Source organism: Oreochromis niloticus, linkage group LG22, assembly GCF_001858045.2.
Source record: "Oreochromis niloticus isolate F11D_XX linkage group LG22, O_niloticus_UMD_NMBU, whole genome shotgun sequence".
Lineage (NCBI taxonomy): Eukaryota > Metazoa > Chordata > Actinopteri > Cichliformes > Cichlidae > Oreochromis > Oreochromis niloticus.
The window spans coordinates 18,454,435-18,472,898 of record NC_031985.2 but is presented as its reverse complement, the minus strand read 5'-3'; the positions used below and the strand labels follow the sequence as shown (position 1 = coordinate 18,472,898).

Genomic DNA, 18,464 nt, shown 5'->3' with positions numbered 1-18,464 from the left:
GAACAAAAAATTGTAATCGTGAGACTCACTTTTCATCCGTCATGCTTTTTTGGCTTAGGAAGAAGAGGCTTTTTTGTAATCCATGGGATACAATTTAATACAGTTTAAAGACTTTAAATCACACCCAAATAACAACACAACTGTCTTCCCCCGCACATTGCCGCACATTAGCAGACTGATGTGTATGTTTCTTGCCGGTTGGTATTACACTAGAAGCCCAAAAATGAAACATGAAATGTGCAGTCAAAAACTACCAGCTCACACCTTTATAGGCGGGCATTTCCAAGCACAGACACACAAGCACCATCTCTATGTCTTCAAACAGCGGATAATTGCATGTTAACCACAGGTTTTTAAGGAGCTGCAATTAGACTGAACAATCATGAGAGAGTCTGCTGTGCAATGTCTGTCTGACTACTGCTCTCAGATCAGTGGTTAAAGTTAAAATTCATAGTTTAAGAGGTCAGAGAGCGAGAGAGGAGGGTTTTGCTTTTGTTTTTTTGTTTAAGCATTAGACAAACGGCTAAAAAAAAAAAGAAGAAGAAAAAAAAAAAGGAAACTGTAACCCTCTTCTGGTCAAAAGCCACTTACTATCATGTTTATGAAATAGCATTTAGCACAAAATATTGAGTTTTACCATTACTGTTACAGCTACAGCAGGTCTGCTGTGTTTTGTTGTGTGGGTGTGTGGTGCTGCCCTCTCTCCCTCCCGTTTCAGGTACCACCTCTATTTCTGTGGAGGCAGCGTTTTGTGCACAGCTGACTCCACTCAGCAATGAGCCTTAGGAGTAAATGTGAGGGACGAGGAGGAGGCCGAAGCCAGAATGTCTTTCTTGAAGCAGTGTTTGGGCTGTGTGATTATTGATGTTTACCACTCTGGGTGAAGGAGTGTGTGCTTTGTGTTCCTGTTTTTATTTTATTGTTTTTTATTTGGATTGACTAGTTAACTCATCCTCTCTCCCAGGTCTCAAGCTTTTTTTGTTCCTTTTATTGGTAACAGCAGCTTAGCAGCTTCTCTAAGTTAAGCTGTTAATAAAAACCTACAGTCTTCCTGTATTTTATTTCCTGATTTTATTTGAGGCCATTCAATTTAAGTTTGACCAAATCAAGGTATCACTCATCCAGCTGGACTCAGCACGCGACCCACACTGTGCTATCTTGTAGTATAACACAATCCAGCATGGAAGTGCTGACCAGAAATATCTGGGCTTTTACTTTGAAGGATTTAGCATTTATCCCTCAGCAGGCGCTCTTAAGCATTGTGGAAAACTAACAGCACCAGTGCCTTGGAGTCTCTTGGAGTTAAACTCCATCCATAGAGGAAGAAATTCGCTTACTCCACATCACTGTCACTGATGGCTAGTTGCCTAGGTAACCCTCCAGTCTACTTATTAGCCTTTCATAGGTCAATCACTGTTATCCTGCGCTGTAACTGGAAGTCGCTTCAATCAATCACCTTCAAGTTAAAAAAATATCATCTCACTTCACATCATCAGCACTTCTTTTCACCTAACGATGACATTTTGACCTCTCAGGTATATTTAACATTAAAATTTGTATTGTTACACATGTCTATTGAGCTTATAGTGACATGATGTTTGAATATGTACAATAAAGCAATGTGACATATATTATTACTGAGCTAATGAATGGATTCAAGGAAAGTTAGACCAAATTTCATTGTGATTTATGTGAATTTAAGAATGTGTTTAGGCTCTTATGCTAAAACTTTGTTAGATTATTCAAATTCACATTTGTTTCTTGAATACAACTGTGTTAAGAACTGTTCTGCATTGTTTTTACACAAAAGCAGGAAGAATAAAAAGCATCTAGGCCTTTTGCTTATCACCACTGAACTGGACAGTCGCCACAATATCTTCCGTTTGTCACATCTTGACCTGATAGCTGTTGTCTTATTTGCTTAAGCCACATTTTTTCCCCTAGAGCGCTTTTATTTTCCTAACATCCCCTGAACTTTTGGGAGAATGTAACAATCATAACTATAATTTTCTTTCTTAATTCTTGTGCTGACAAGCTCTCAGTGTATGTGCAAATTTGTGTGAGAACATTCTTGAGTCTGTAGGTCTAGAAAGCACAGCAGAATAAGTAAAGTCTCCTTAAACTCCAAAGAGAGGGGGTGGCAGGGAGGTGCAGTTTAAACACCGTCACCTAACAACGAGGAGGTTCTTGGTTCAGACCTGCTGCCTGGTTTGATCCTTTATGTGTGGAGGTGGCATGTGCTCCCTGTGCCTACGTGAGTTTTCTTGTGTGCTCCAGTTTCCACCCACAGTCCACAGTCATGCATGTTAAGTTAATTAGTGACTCTAAATTGGCTCGCTCAATGTTAGCTGGAATAGGCTCCAGGCCCCAGTGACCCTAGCTGGAAAAGCAGATAAAATAAAACATGAAGAGATGGATAAAAAGGTTGAAGAGACAATCCTGCAGGACTTAAATTAAGCATACTAAACCTGAGGAGAACAGTCAGCTGTTCTGCCTCATTGCTTGGTGCCTAATGGTTAACCTTCAAGCTGTGCTGGCAGGTGTCTCAGACGCAGTGTGTGTACGTATGTTGTGTGTGTGAGTGTGTATGCTTGAAACTCTCCGGACAATGGGGTGTTACTGGAGCGTGCAGTCTTACGATGCAACAACAACGCCTGAGGCACCAATCACACCTGCCACTCAGACACACATATACAAATGCACAGGAACACAAACACACACATATATATTTTTTTTTTAAAAACACTGCTTTTGGCCTTTAAAATGCCTTGTGGTAGGATCTAAGCACAGTTTTGGCTTTGACGGAGAGCTACGGTGTGTTTTACATAATGGAGGCACATCTTTATATGCGCTAGACACCCAGCCGATGTCTTTCATGACTCAATTTAGTTACAGTTCTAGTTGAAATACATGAATAAACATATAGACATGTGAAGAAACTATCACATGTGTGTTTCTATCAGAAACACATATTTTCTTATGTCATTATTCACATTTAGATAAACATCAGACAATTATTCAAAGTCAAATCCATTGCACACACACACACGCACTAAAATACACGCGCTCAGATGAGGCAAACTCAAGATAAGCCCCGCACGCATGAAACATAATAAGGCCACGTTAACGCATCACTGCTCGCACACATTTATCTGCAAAAGCGCACACATTCACTCAAGTGTGTATCGTTCAGGTGCACTGATAAAGCTAACTGGCTTACTGGAGCGGCATGTTAAACGTATCACGCTCAGAGCAGATACGCTATGTGTAATTCAAATCAAAAGATTTAGGGCGTGTGAACTGGTGAGATAGCGAAGGCTTCAAAATAATCTTTAAATGACGCCAGGGTTGCATGTGTTATTTAATAAACATCCGAACAAATCTGACAAAAATACCCAGTTTATAGTGCAGTCCCAGCTGTGGGTGAAACATATCTACACTTGCTTAACCAGAGAAAAACATGTTTCTGAATAAGGCAAAAATCACATATTAAAAGTGCCTTTTATCTTGTCTGGGAGGAAGGCTAAAAGTGAATTCTCATTTCTGATTGGCCAATGAGTCCAAGCGCTTTAGTGGCTCTACTTAATGATCGTTAGATGGTACAATTTGTACCAGACCGTGCACCAGCATCCTAACATGTATAATTAACTACATATCCATTATTAACACAGTTTCAATCCAACATTCATCTTTTTGATTGAAGTTTTTCGTTATTCAAAGGATACCAGATTAGACGACATGGGTCAAACTGTTGTTTCTGGATGTACTGTACAAATAAAACACTAATTTGTGACTCTACCAGAAATCAAAAGTAAGTGATCGCCAGCTCAGCTTCTTTAATGTTAACACAGGTAAAGGAGCAGCGCCTTGCTTGCTTGCATTTTCCATGAACATGTGAAGGAGGGAAGTTGTTAGCGATACCTCTTTAGAAGAACTATAAGCACAGATCAACATGTTTAATACACACTAAAATATAGATGATCTAACCCAGTAACAAAACGCCACAGGGGGCTTGTTAGTTCATGCCAACATGTGCACGCAGAATACACAAACAGGCAGAGAACACTTACACAAATACACACCAACACCTACACGAAGCCACGTGGCCTGCAGTGGGAACTATGTTGGGATGCACACGTGTATTCAAACACAAACCATCAATTTGACGCACATATCTAACACGTACTGCCTTCCTCCCACACACACACACACACACACACACACACACACACACAGTTGAAGTTGAAGCCTCCTACATACAAAAAAACCACACACTTAGGTGGATAAGAGAGAAGATTATTTAATGAATAGGGTTTCGAATAGGACTGCACAAAGATAGCAATCATCATCAATCTTCCACTTAGTGCTCAAAAATAATACCCTGAAATATTTTGTTTTGTTCAAATCTGTGTGTGTGTGTGTGTGTGTGTGTGTGTGTGTGTGTGTGTGACAGTTGAGTATCTGAAACCAAACAAATGCTCATGATTTTGTTGAACAATTTGAGCAATTAATCTGATTAATTGAACTAAACTAATTGCCTCAGCTCGACTGTAAATAAGTAAGCATGTGTATTCACAGGTTTTCCGCCCTCTTCCTCCTGCTCATCGTCATTTAGTAGTGCACTAGTACTTATATAACACTTTTCAAACCAGTTTCCATGCCACATTCACACAGCACTTTATTCTGAACACTGTGTATATCTATTATAAACACACCAGCGTATGCACTGGGGGAGCATGTCCACATGCAGACCAGTGGAACCAGGGATTGAACCACTAACCTTCACATTAGTAGAACCTGCTCCAGAGCCAAAACCAATATCAACCATTAAAGCGTTCTTTACAGCCCCTCTTCTGCTCGTCTTTATCATCATATTTATTATAACCAGCAGAAAACCGCACTTACCAACAATAATTTTTAGTTTATAATAGTTATTCAAAGTAATGACAGCAGGAAACCAAAAGAACTAAACCTCTCTGACACTGTGTGTTTGAATGTGATAGTGACCACACACGCACACAAATCCACAACTACTTCAACTTTTTAGGCAGTCAATGCCTAAAAAGTTCTTACATATGGATAAACATGCATGCATATAATGGTTTAACACAGAAAGAAAAAGAGAATTTGCATACAACAGCATGTTAAAAGCCTTACCATGGTATAGTCCTTCCATTTAATATCCAGAAGAGAAGAGAAGAGAAGAGAAGAGAAGAGAAGAGAAGAGCTCCAATCTTCCTCTAAAGGACAGCTAAATTGGGAAAAGCCAATATCCCCAGCTTCTGTGGTCTTTGGGCTAGCGCTGTGCTAGCCAGCTAACTCTGTAATGATGGATAATGCCGACTTAAGCTCACAGCCTCCGCCTCCCCCCCTCTACTACAAACCTCTACTACACTGACACACACAGATACACAGCAAGCAGCACGAGGAGTGGGACTCGAGTGGAGGGAAGAACCAAAGGAGGGAGGGAAAGCGGAGCAGTAGGCAGCCTATGGATGTGAAAGGGGGGAGGGAGACGGAAGAGAGAAAAGAAGGAAGGAGGAGGAGACGTGGGTGTCTTTGTCCCCAGGAGAGTGAAGGAGGGGGGAGAGAGGGAGCCAGATGTACAGGAGATAGAGGCAAAACAAGTGAGGAGGGAAAGACATAAGAAATGATGTAATAACTGCAAGACAACATGAACAAAAAAAAGGAGTAAAATGAGAGAAAACCGTGCAGAAATATCAATAAGAACAAACTGAAAAAAGATAACTGCAAAAAGACACAGCTGAGAATGACATAAGAGAAATGAATATGAATGTGTGCGCATTGTTTTCCCTTTGGCTATTCTGCCTCTGTCACACACATGCCCCCCCCCCCCGTGGTGTTACTCAATTAGTCATAATGTAATGTTTTCAACTCGACACCGTCCCGCAGAAATCATCCATCTTTGGAGCAGAAAAAAAGAGACATGGGGACTTGCAGTCAGTTGTTCCACCGACTTTACACATTTAATCCAATTATACTGTAATCAACTTCCACGCAGAGACATAGAGGAGTATGAAGCCACCTCCTCATCCAAATGGGCTTAAACCAACTGATTACTTCATAAATCAAACTGGCATAATAGCAAAGGAGAACAAGCGCTAATATGCTAAATGGGATATTAAAGTTTTGCGATTAGAAGTTGAAAAGATGCACTTATTTTTTTGGTAGTTCCTTGAGATTTTCTATCAGGTTATTTGTATCCCGACATCACTGATCCCACGTTGCCCTTACGCCCAAAAACATGGACAAGAGACATGCGGCATTGTGTTTAAACTTTGATACAGTACGTGTCTGCAAAAACCTGCGCTCGCATATTTGTTGGCACAAGCAAACCCTCACAGATCTTGGCAGACGATAAAATTTTAATCATGTAGAGCAGAAAGTGTAATTGGGGCTTTAGGCTTTACAACTAATAATCATGGAAATCTGCCTTAATTTTAAGATTTTACGCATTTGCACTTGATTTTCTGCCAGATATGCAGCGTGATGAAGCACCCCAAAACATCTGAATCAGTAATAACAATGTCAAGTGCTATAATCAAACAGTCACGCTTGCAATAGTCTGCTGTCTCGGGACATGCCATTTATTTCCAGACTCAAAGAGACATTGCTTGAAGTTAAACTACTCAGGGCTATAAAAGATGTCAAGCTTAGTAAGTATGTGCAAGCATGAACATCAGAAGTGAAGCAGAAATCTGGACCCTGGAACTTCTCTATATATGGCTGTTTTCCAGAAAATGCGCTCCAAGTGCCATGAAATCAAAAGGGATTATCACTGATCCTTAATATTAAATCCACTATGTCACAGTATATTGTCACACTGGACACTCAGCAAAGTCTATGAACCGTGGCAGAGTCAAGCTCTCACACACGCACGCACACAAAATCAAGCAAACAGGCGGGCAGACAGGACGAGAGTTGCTCAGGAGTAAAGCAGATTAATGGGCCACTGGATTAGTGGGCCAAGATGTCACACAAAGACACACACATACATACAGCCCTGCTCTGACTCTCATTTAGAAGGTGGCTCTAAGCTCGGTCCTTAAATCTTCCTGGCTTGCTCAGTGCAGGCATCCTTTCTTTGAGAGGAGGTGTGCTAACATCACCCTCTAGTGGCAATGCATTTTCAAGTGACCTGTCATATAAACACATAGACGCCTGGACATTAAAACCACCTGCCAAAAAACAGAGATCTTGAAATTCTTGGTTTGCACTGTGGGATCAAACTTGCTTTGCAGGATCATCTGGGTAATTTGGAAACCAAGTCAAACCACTCCGGAACAATTTTTGGCAAAGCAACAAGGCACATTTATCCTGCTGAAAGAGGTCGCTATCATTGTGGGACGCCACTGCCATAAACATGTGATAGGTGTCAAAGTAACAATCATAAAAACGTCAGGACCTGATATTTCCACCCAATATTGTCCAGGGGATCGTCATTTCTTTGCCATGCTCTCTCTCACCAAGGTGACCAACATTTCCGCAGCCATCCACGTAAAAATAAAACACGGGTTCTCACAGCAGGCCACCTTTTTCCACTGCCACTGTGGTTCCACTTTTCCAAAATAACAAACAACAACAAAGGAAGCTCGATCTTCAATAGAAAGATAAGCAACAGACAACAAAACGGCCTCTCACGGTTTGGATAAATGTTAGTGTGACTGGTGTGCTACAGATTTTATCTTGCAGGTGTAACACATAACTGCAAGATACCAGAGTTTTAAAAAGCCCAGAGCGTTATCTTTCCAGTTATGTAGTTTCAAACTATAATATGGAGACCACTTGTTGTAGGCTGCTTTTACTCTAGTTCGACTCATAGCTAGCTAGCCTTTATGGTGTGGTCTACCTAAACTGCTGATACAACACATTAATTTGTCCTGTGTGTAAAAGTTCAGGCAATTAAAATGTTTTCATTAAATCGCAAGTTGTTATTTGATGAAGTGAGTAGAGTGTAGATGTTATCCAATACATAATGCTATTCAGCTAACTGTGGCAGTACTCACGTGTTGGCATTTCAGGCTTCAACCTTCTCACCTCTCATGTATTTTATATTTTTATTATATGAATTATTTCATTTACTGAATTAATGGGTTTGCATCATGTGTTTGACACTATATTTTAGATTTGTGATTTGCTTGTAGTCCAGTGCTGAAATGTTACGAGAACTTTTAAAGATCCAATGCAACTGTCAGCCACTCGAAACATGTTTAATGCTACAACGTTACTGTTAGATAATCAAATCACATTATGATTTCATTGGCAACCTTTAAAATTATATAGTCACACCAATTTTAATTTTTTTAGAATATATAAGAATTTCAGTAGAATTATTTCTTTTTAAATCTATTAATTATAAATGACCAGGCATAGCCCACCCGCAGTACCTTCATGTCCCACTAGGGGCATGAAGCTCACAATTTGAGAATCACTACTCATGTTTTTTCCCTGCTTATTTTACCCTCTGGGTTTATAAGTGAAGAAATGATACCCTATTTAACAGTCAAAACCCTTCAAATACATGCATCACCTCCAAATTTATCCATATGACGACACAAAAGGAGCAGCTTTAGTGGTCTAATAAAGCGTGCTTTGTACCCATTTAATGTCTATGATGCTGGATTTTATTCAGCAAAATGATCCCATCTGCTACAAGAAGAAAAAAAAAGGCTTTCCAAGTATTTTGTGCAATGCTACTGCTGATATAATGACAAAAACATTTTTCCAGACAAAGAAAGAGGGAGAGGCAGACAGCCTCCAAACAAGTCTTCAATGAACCTTTGTTACCGGAGTGCGTCTGCTGGTGACTAATCTCACAGACAGACACATATACATTGACCCACAAGCAGACATTGTGGGATCACACCCACATCTGACCTCAGCCACACTAGTTTATGGTAGCATACCAGCCTCTGAGTGTGATGTCATACCTATGGCTTTCATCCAGGTGTTTCTTTGCTCATCACTGTGTGTTTCCCCTTATAATCCATCATGGCTGTGTTCTTTTTTTATGTTTGTGTGCGGCTGTGCACGGATCTAGTGAACAAATGAGATCATATGATTGGCCAAACAGACACTGAAGACTGCTTTGGTCCTGTTCTCAGTGCGTGTGTGGCTTTCACTGTAAATGAAACTGAAGTTCTTTCTGAGCAGTCGGAACCTGAAAAGCAGACGTTCAATGCTTTGGTATCTGATCTAAAGCCTGAGAAGCTTTTCAGTAAATTTTCTGCCACCACACACTGACATTTCGAGTGACATGCTGTATTCAGATCTGATGGATAAATGTCAGGTTCAAATTCTTTAAAAATCGTGATTTACAGTTTCTACGTGCTCAGTTAATGTTACGGTTGTTCTCAGAACCATTTTGGAGATTTTAAAGTTTGTTGAGAGAAACAGCCAACATATAGTCATTACACCCTGCTAGCTTGCTGGTTTCTGTTGCAAATTTTGTAAGTTCCTGCGTCTCACTTTCCAAATGTCTCACTTTCCCCGTATCTGTGCAAGAGAACCCAATTACACTAATGACATAATAATATTTACTGTTATAGAATAATGTTGAGATACTTGAGCTTTAGGGATGTTGTTATGCATGTGTCAATATGAAGAGGAAAGTAAAGGGAGAATCATTTAAAAATAATAACCACACTACAGCAAACGTGTCTTGTAACACACACGATGAAGACATTATTTAATTGTTTAGCCATCTCGTGCACATGCATTCTGTTAGCCAAAAATCAGACATAAAAAAGTTTAAAAATATTCATTACATCTGGATCTGTTAGTATTTAGGGCTTTTCCTGGATAGAAAACAAATGTTTTAGCCTGGGACCAAAAGAAAACCTCCAGCACTGTGATACAGATACAGCACTGTGCAAAAGTCTAGAGCCACCCCTCATTTCTTTATATTTTTATGTCTAAGCAGACATCTAGTAGGCTTTCTTATAGTTTTTTTGTTGTTGTTGTTGTTTTTTAAGGTGGATTTGAACAATAGCTCTCCAGGATTTCTGAAGGTATTTCACTTTTTTCCCTTTGGAAATTGAGTGCTTCATTTTTTTAGTCCACTCCGTGTACCTGATCATTTTCAGAGGAATGTTTTTTTGCTTGTTTTTTTGTTATGCCACCAACAATTCAAGCATAACAAAGGTTCCTGACTCAAAGGATAAACCATTTTTGGGCACTTTGTTACTACCAGCCCAAAACACATAATTTGTTCACATTTCTTTAGCTGATTCTATGGAAAATGCCAATTATTCCACATTTTGTCAGACATAAAAATGATATTTTTGCACCATAGAAGGGCTAAAAATTGCCTAAGAGAGTTGAAGAATAAAGGTGGCCATCTGAAGATTACCATTACAGTGCACTGCTCATCGGGAAACAACACGCTTGTTTGGGACCTTCACATTCGCTTTCTAGAGAATTTTAAGACACCCTGCATGCCAGTATACTTAAAGACAGTTTCTGATGTTTAAACCAAACAGGTTTTTGTTTCCTTCCTGTAGCCACATTAGCTGTTCTCCCGGTTTCCAGTCAATCTGGTAATCCAAACCGCTTGCCAGAAACCCCATTTGTATTTAAAACAGCAGAGATGAGTATTATTAGTATTGATTTTCTCATGTAACTATCGACAACAATTTGCTTGAACGAAGAGGAAGTGGCGTCTGAAACATATCCCGAGATACCAGAGCAATGAGCAACTGGACAAATAAACCCACACAGCAGGAGGTAAGAGAAACCCACCAATGTGAAGATAAACATCCTGCACATGAAGGTAAAAGAAGATATTTTGGTTGATGTTTAGTAGAAAAAAGGTCACATTTTCTGCATATATGCACAAACACAGAAAATGTTCTGTCTTCTCCGCCCAGCTTTCTCCTCCTCCCACATCTTTTCTCTCCATCTATATGACAAAGCCCAACAATTACTTCTTTCTCTCTCCCCCCTCTGACTCACTGCAGTGTAATTACACTGTTCGCTCAAACACCACACATACGCACACAAAGTGGGAGAGGGGCAACTGATGCACAATATCTGTGCTTTTAATTGTTATTTTCAACACTTCAGTTACAGCACAGGGGAAAATTAAAGGAATGTGAGAACAGTTATTAGTTTTTCTCGAGTCGTTTTGGTTCAACTGTGCACACGCTGGCACACAAATACACACACACACACATACATACACTCGCATCTCTACGCCAGAGGGAATCACTGCATTTCAGTTCCATTCATCACTAGCTGACATGCTGCACCAGTGACCTGCATGACCGAAGGTACCTCACTCCAAGTGTGTATGTGTGTTTGTATGTGTGTGTGAGACTGTCCTTGTGTGTGCATGCCCCAAGGAGGGACAAGTCATTAACTATGATGTCATTTCCTGCCATTGTAGCAAGTTTCAGCTGCAGCAAGCAAACTACACTTGGAGTGCAGTGCAAACGTAGACATACTAAAGCAAACGTACTGAGCTTCAGTTCTGTCAATAAACCAGTTCACTTGTACTATGTAACATACACAATGTTATTTATAATGGAGCATCCACACAAGAAATGACTAGCATGTGTAGTAGCCAGCAGCAAAGCAAAGGGGAAGGATCCCGCATTAAACTTTTCCAATTTAAGCAATTACAAATGGCAGTGACGCTGACAGACACAGGAGCAGTCGTTAGCTACATTAGGATATCCACTAGTCACCAACTACCAGCTATAAAGTGACGCACAGCGAGAACATTTTATAGATGTGGACAGTGCTAAACGGTTCTAAAACTCAGTCCAGATGATGATAAATCTGTCGACGGTCTTATGTTGTGGCTCCCTGTCTAAGTGTTGCCATGTCACGATCTGTTCACGGGATGATTATGTGACAGCAGTCATTTTCACACATGACTACTGGAAAATGTGAAGGCAGGACACTGTTGGAAGCTCTCCTCTCTCACATGTAACACACAGCAGAAGACAGTCCAGTTCTCACTACTGGAAATATGCATGTTCTTATAGGGGGCAAAGCTGATTTGATAGAGCACACAGATGCCAGGGCACTGGACGCCCAATCAGTACCTTGAATGACCATTATGCTTAATTTATGCCACTGCGGTTGTGTAAGATTTTTTTTTTTTTACAAAGATTTAAAAAACACAGAATGCAAAGCACAGACTGTGGCTACAGTTGACACTTCATTGTTTTTAACACTCGCCATCATGTGACAATAAACACTCTTTGTATGTAGACGGGGAGTTCGAGGCTGCCCGTGGATGCTACCACCGCTGCACCCTAATTCCCCCCCCATTACCTGCACTACCAAAGAAAACAGCCACATTCAGACACCAGAGAGATGCTATGTTTGGGAGCAGGTAGGTTAAATACTGTTTAATGATACCTTTGGCTGTTTCGGACATTGGCATTCTCATATCAACCTCTGTCAGAGAATTTGTAGAAAGGTTCAGGGCCACAGTATCTGTTAGCTGTTGGGGTTTTCATAAGAAAATACCCACAGTCTTAAACAGATGGAATAATCAAGGCACTATTCCAATATTTGCTTCCTCAAGATCAGTATTCATAAATTTATAAAAAACTTCCTCAATTTCAAAGTATTGTGTTTTAATAACTAAAGAAATACAGAACAATAGGGGAAATAATTAATCTTATAAGCAGACTGATGAGGAAAATATGACCAGAAGTCAGTCACATCATCGCCACTAGCCAATAGTTGTTAACAGTGATTATATGAGCGTGTAAATCTACGCAGGCAGCAATTTACACGCTCACATTCTGCTAAGACAATACACAAACCCATCCAGATGCCTTCACATGCAGGTGGAAGAAGGTGTCCCCCATCTGGGCATTATAAGCTTAGCAAACATACATTTTTAACCATGAGAATGTCCACACACTTTCTCAAACCCAACTTTTTAAGGGACTACAGAGACATTTCTAACTGACAAACCCAAGACAGTTTTCTGCATTTTCTTGAGCAATCTTAATCACGATCAAAGCGAAAAGCAACCCACAAACAAGGACGCACAACGACACACACATAAACACCAGCTGGAGTCTGAGTGGTGCTCCTGCTTCTGAGAGGAAGAGGGCGTTTTCCTTTGAGCTCCTGAGGGACACAGCATGCTTTAGGATGTACAGTAAGTGCTCTTAGTGTGTGTGTGGAGGGGTGTGGGGTCTGCTTCCTGAATGCAGCCAATCCACAAGTAAAGGGAATGACTGTTCTTTTCGTCTCCTGTGCAAACACTCAACACACACACTTAGTTTCCTTCACAGCTAAAACCACATGCAGGATGCAAGGGAATAAGTTCAGCGAGAAGACAGAAGCTGAATTTACAGATTCGGGACACTTAAACACACACGTTTTTGTTTTTTTTCTTTCCTGAGGTGACCTTGCAAATAGGAATCGTTGATTTGCGCAAGTTTTGTGGAAAAGGAGTTTAGACCTGCCACAGCTGCATATATTTACACAGCAGGTACAAAGCAGCCAAACATTGGGAGGAAAACAAGAAAAAAAGAGGGCCACCCTGTCTGCTAGGAAAACAGTACAACTTATTCAAAAAGGACCAAACTAAGCAATGAAACAAGCACAGTCGCCAACGCCCCCCTTCTCCTCAGATTACTTCATTAAGTCTTACTGATTCCTCGTGACACACGCACACTCTTATTCAGGAACCCTGCATACCTCAACATGCACAATGTGTGTCTGCAATGACTGCTATCGCTTATGAGTCGCACCACGTACTACAATTTAAAAGACGCGAGACTGACAGCTTTGTTACTGTCTTGTCTGCCTGTTTTTGCAGTCGGCCTAGACTAAAACTGATTTTAGTGCAACACAAAGAAGGTATCAAGAACCTTTTCAAAACTCAGTCAGTACACACCCCACCACAACTAAAAAGAGTGCGCAAACCTTGCAGGAGAGGAAAAGACAGTACAGCTCTCTGCAATGTGGTACACTGCTGCTGTAAGGTCTCTGAGTGTAGTCAAGTGTTTCTATAAATACAGGCCTCCTGCACTGCTCCGCAATTTACACACACAGAAACATACACACACACACACACCGCTGCCACGCCTGTATTAGCCTGCTGTAGACCAGGCTGTAGAAGGTTCAAGCCAGAAAAGGTGTAGCCATTTATTGGACTCTGTAAAAGTGCATTCATTCATTTCCAAAAAAAAAAAAAAATTGAAAGCAGTAACTTTTTAACAGCAGTCAAAGGTATAAATGCCGAGAGCCAACCTAAAGTGCCATATCAAGGAATTTCCCAGAGCCAGAGGAGGTTCAATATGTCAGATATTTTGAGAAAAACAGCGTTGTTTTCCACTCGTTTCACATACTGAGTGTAATGACATGTTTCTACTTGAGATAATGGATTTGGTCTTATGATGCCAAATTAGTAGACAGCAGCTAGACTCTATCGCCGCATGGCTCAAGCAAGCATGACTGGAAAGAATTTTAATGTAATCAAATCGGACCGATTTCACATCTGACCCACTCGCGTGTTATCTGCCTCCCAAATATCCACAAAAACTGATTGTGGTAGATACTGATTTGCAGCTTAAGACCACTATTCAAGTGGTTAAGCACTTAGGTCATGGTGAGGGAGCTGAATGAATGCAGCTGGAGTCTAAGTGAATACAAGCCCACTGGGTGGATAAGCTGCTTGGCAAAGAGGTCTCATTCACAATCAAACCTGAGGAAATCTATTTTACAGCCAATTGCGTATGATATTATGAACTAAATGTGCATCTGACAAGCCTAAAAACTATCCTGTTGCGGCGTAGGAGGTAGTGCCTGCAGGATGTCGTCCCGGCAACGACTTTTATCTCATCAGAAGAGCCATTATTCAAATACCAGGAATGCACAATGTGAATAAGTAAATTGGTTTGTCAGTAAAAGAGGACAGAAATGAATTTAAAGAATCAAAATATTCAATAATTAAGAAGTAAACCAAAAGTATTTGTAATGTAACTGCAATTCAGAGCCCTGGATCTTATTAGTACACAATTCAGAGCTTCAGATTGAAAAATATTCATATGCAGGACTGCACGCTTATTAGTATACTGTTGGTTTAAAGCTTCAGTGGCCTCAGGATACTTTAATTCATTAGCATTTTCTTGCATGTGAAATATGAAGGATTGGCAAGCTCAGCACTGCAGCTCTTTCACACTTGGGAACATAAAGAACGGAGTATGCTGTTTTTGAGGTGATTCACTTGCATTTGACAGTTTGTCCAACTTTACACTGACTCCTTATGCCCCTATTATATATACACATAGCGTCCATATATAATGACTGTTCATAATATAGGGACAAAATTAATCTTTGTGAATTTTCCATGGATTTAACTGGTCATTTCTTTATGAACTCTCTGAGAAGTCCCAAGAAGCCCAAAAAAGGTTACAAGTCAATACAATGCTCTCAAATATCTTATTTTCTCTGACTAACAACCCCCAAACCGAACACTTTTCAATTTAAAGCTACATAAAGTTAAAAGAAAACGAGCAAATCCCATATGTAAGATAAAAATCAGACACAACTTGGCACTTAGATTGAGGGAAAAGCCTGAAACTGTTTATCAAAAAGAAATTGTCATTCAGTAAAGTAATCAATGAATGGCTGTATATTCCTGTATAGCTCTTGGCCTTCAGCCCTTGATATGCTGCATTAGCTTATTGGTTAACAGGGGGGGGGAAACGAATTGCAGTCGTGTCACATGAGATCTTAAATCTTATAAAATAAGACTCGTGTGGCCAATAAACATTGAGAAAAACTTATTATTATGAATTTCTCCACTATTACAGGAGGAAACGAAACATAAGTGTTCTTTTAAGGTGGAAAGTATGTGAGTTCAGTTAAGTTCGGTCAATCAAGGTAAAGCAGCAGCTGAATCCGGTAGAATGAGGACAAACAAATGCGTAAAGTAATTCTGGAGATAAATGTAGGTTAATCCGGTTCAACTATTTACCGTAACTTACACTCTGCATTCACTCCATGTGACCGAGGCGACGAGTTTGGTGGCAGTAGGTCACCTTATTTTCCAACTTAGCGAAAGGTAAACTATGTCCTAGTTACGGTGCCCTAAAGCTAAGCTAACTTATCCGGTACTTCCCAAATAATAAGTGAGTAAATTAGTCCAAATACTTGGGGCAGGGAAACAGCTAGCGCCAGCCAGGACTGAACGGTAACCCAACTGCATCTCCCGTAATATCTTTTAGCTGTTGAAATAATCCCCCCAAAACACAACATCACTCACGCTGACTTATTCCAGGTGACGTCCAAGAGGTTTGAGTTGACTTTACCGGCGACAGAAGCTGTGAAGGGTCGGTAAATAATCCGTTATTTTCACTTGTAGAGCTGGAAGGACTTTCAGATAGCGTTTTTTTTCGCTCCAGCCCGTTTCCCCCTTCTCTCTCTCCCTCTCGTCGCCTGTTCCTGCTTCCCCTCTCCACATCCAGCATTCCAATATGGCTGCTTCTGGGAGAGAAAAAGAGAGAGAGGGGGGAGAGCGAGGAGAGGAAAAGCCTGCCCGCAGGCACACAAAACACAAACCAGCAACCCATGAATGAATGAATGTGTAGATACTTAAAATGTTACAAATGTAGCCGCTTTGTTGTATCCAGGTTTAGAACATTTAGAACATCCCTTAACTTAATTGCGTAGTAACTCTTAGTAACAATGTAACAAATTCTACTTTGGATGTCCTACATTTAAAAAAGTGTACTAATGACAAAAACATCAGAATGGAAATGTTGCCTCCTTAAACAGGGATTGTTATGCTGTTCCTTATTTCTTTCATAGGATTGAAGTATTTGAACTTTTTTTGGTGGGGGGGGAGCAAAATGAAAATTTTGTAAATACCTCACATAAACAGCAACACCTGTATTTTACACTGTGTCCTTATCTATTTAACAAAAATCTCACCAGTTTCAAGTAGTAGAAAGGCGATGGTGTTTAAATGCACTTTATTAAATGTTAATAAGCCCCTATGAAAGCAGAAGTTTTGGCAGTTTGTTGGTCTGTGTGTATACACAATCAGCATTGATATTAAAGAAGCCACAATTGGCGCTCATCAGTCTGGGAAGGGTTATAATGCCATTTCTAAACCATTTGAAGTCAACAACTTTCTGTCACAGACAGATGATGACCTGATCCAAGATCAGTATAAGATAAATAACATCAATATTGAGTTGTGAGTTTCCCGCAGGTATTCTTCTAAAGTCCATGAAAAAAAAAATGCAGTTGAACAATAGCACAGCACATCCACTTTAAGGTAGCAAATGTCATTATAATTATAAAGAATGGGGCCTTCCACATGTACATGCATTTGTGCTACTGTAGATAGCCTGTAGATAAGGTTCCCTAAACAGCACCCACTTTACATAATAATGCAGTATTTCCACAGACACCTCAAAACCAACAACTTCTCCTGTGAAAGAATGCCAAGCAGGGTATTTGAGACCATTTGTTTGAGAAAGACAAACAAAAAGAAAAAAAGAACCCTTGGTACAGGAATACAAGCACAATATAAACCAGATTAGTCATCCCCTCTTTAAACTCCGAGACTAGAGACTTTTGTAAACTGTTACAAATTTACAGTGAAATCTACAGCTGATGTGGAGGAATCTGGAGCCTTTTATTCCTCGGAGATCTGGGCTATAATCCCGGTGTCCACCTTGCCTCTGCAATAGGTGTTGGCTCTTGACTGTATACGCATGTGTCTGCTTGGCAAATAATACAGTGTCAGAGCCTACTGATTCATTAATCAAACCTAACAAGGTTTGGCCCATTAGTCTTTCTTATCATGCCAGTACTTCACTGAGTTTACACTGTGCGTCTTGCTTTTATACACAGGGTCACACACGACATCTGCTGGTCAGTGATTGTTATTACACTTTATTTAGGATTTTAAATAGGTTTTGAATTTCAGTACAGTATATTTAGCTTTAATGGATATTTCATATGTTTTATGTTCTCTCACTTGTGGTTTACAGTGACCTCTGGATCTGAAAGGAAAAAAAAATCTGTTGTTTCTATGGTCATAAAAGGGAATCTATGATTGAAAGGTGGTCCAATATAAAGTCATGGACGATTCACGCAAAATAAACCACGGAGCTCTAAAGTGGAATGAATAGAGGTTCTGGTAATTCCATATAATAGTAAGCGGTCTTTATGTATGCAAGTAATTCAGAAAGCTTCTTGTTATGTGAAATGAACGACCAACGTGGTGGCACAATGAAATACGCAAGGTATTTACACACAAACACGTGCATAGTAAGAGGCTTGTTTCAGTCTTGCTTTGCTAAATGTACAATTTGTACTTTGCTCATATGAAAGCCGTCTCTCCGCCGTTACTGTTTGATAATATTCGCTTCAAAAGTGTATGCCGTGACCCGGATTCGAACCGGGGTTGCTGCGGCCACAACGCAGAGTACTAACCACTATACGATCACGGC

General features: G+C 40.2%; 1 protein-coding gene and 1 non-coding gene across 10 annotated transcripts in view; both read right to left on the bottom strand.

The window, feature by feature from the left end:
- Positions 1 to 16,486, bottom strand: part of ptk2aa (protein tyrosine kinase 2aa) — a 64,103-nt gene extending 47,617 nt beyond the window's left edge. For 3 of the 9 annotated variants that reach the window (XM_013270663.3, XM_025902212.1, XM_013270668.3), the window contains exon 1: positions 16,265 to 16,484. In XM_013270663.3, coding sequence (XP_013126117.1) covers positions 16,265 to 16,469 — 205 coding nt within the window. In that variant the 5' untranslated portion in view covers positions 16,470 to 16,484. Of the gene's footprint in view, positions 1 to 5,157; positions 5,428 to 16,264 lie in introns of those variants that run through there. The other 6 variants (XM_005478438.4, XM_013270664.3, XM_005478439.4 and 3 more) reach the window with 4 other exon arrangements.
- Positions 16,487 to 18,392: 1,906 nt separating this feature from the next.
- Positions 18,393 to 18,464, bottom strand: trnah-gug (transfer RNA histidin (anticodon GUG)). The gene has a single exon. It is a non-coding gene; the product is annotated as a tRNA-His (tRNA).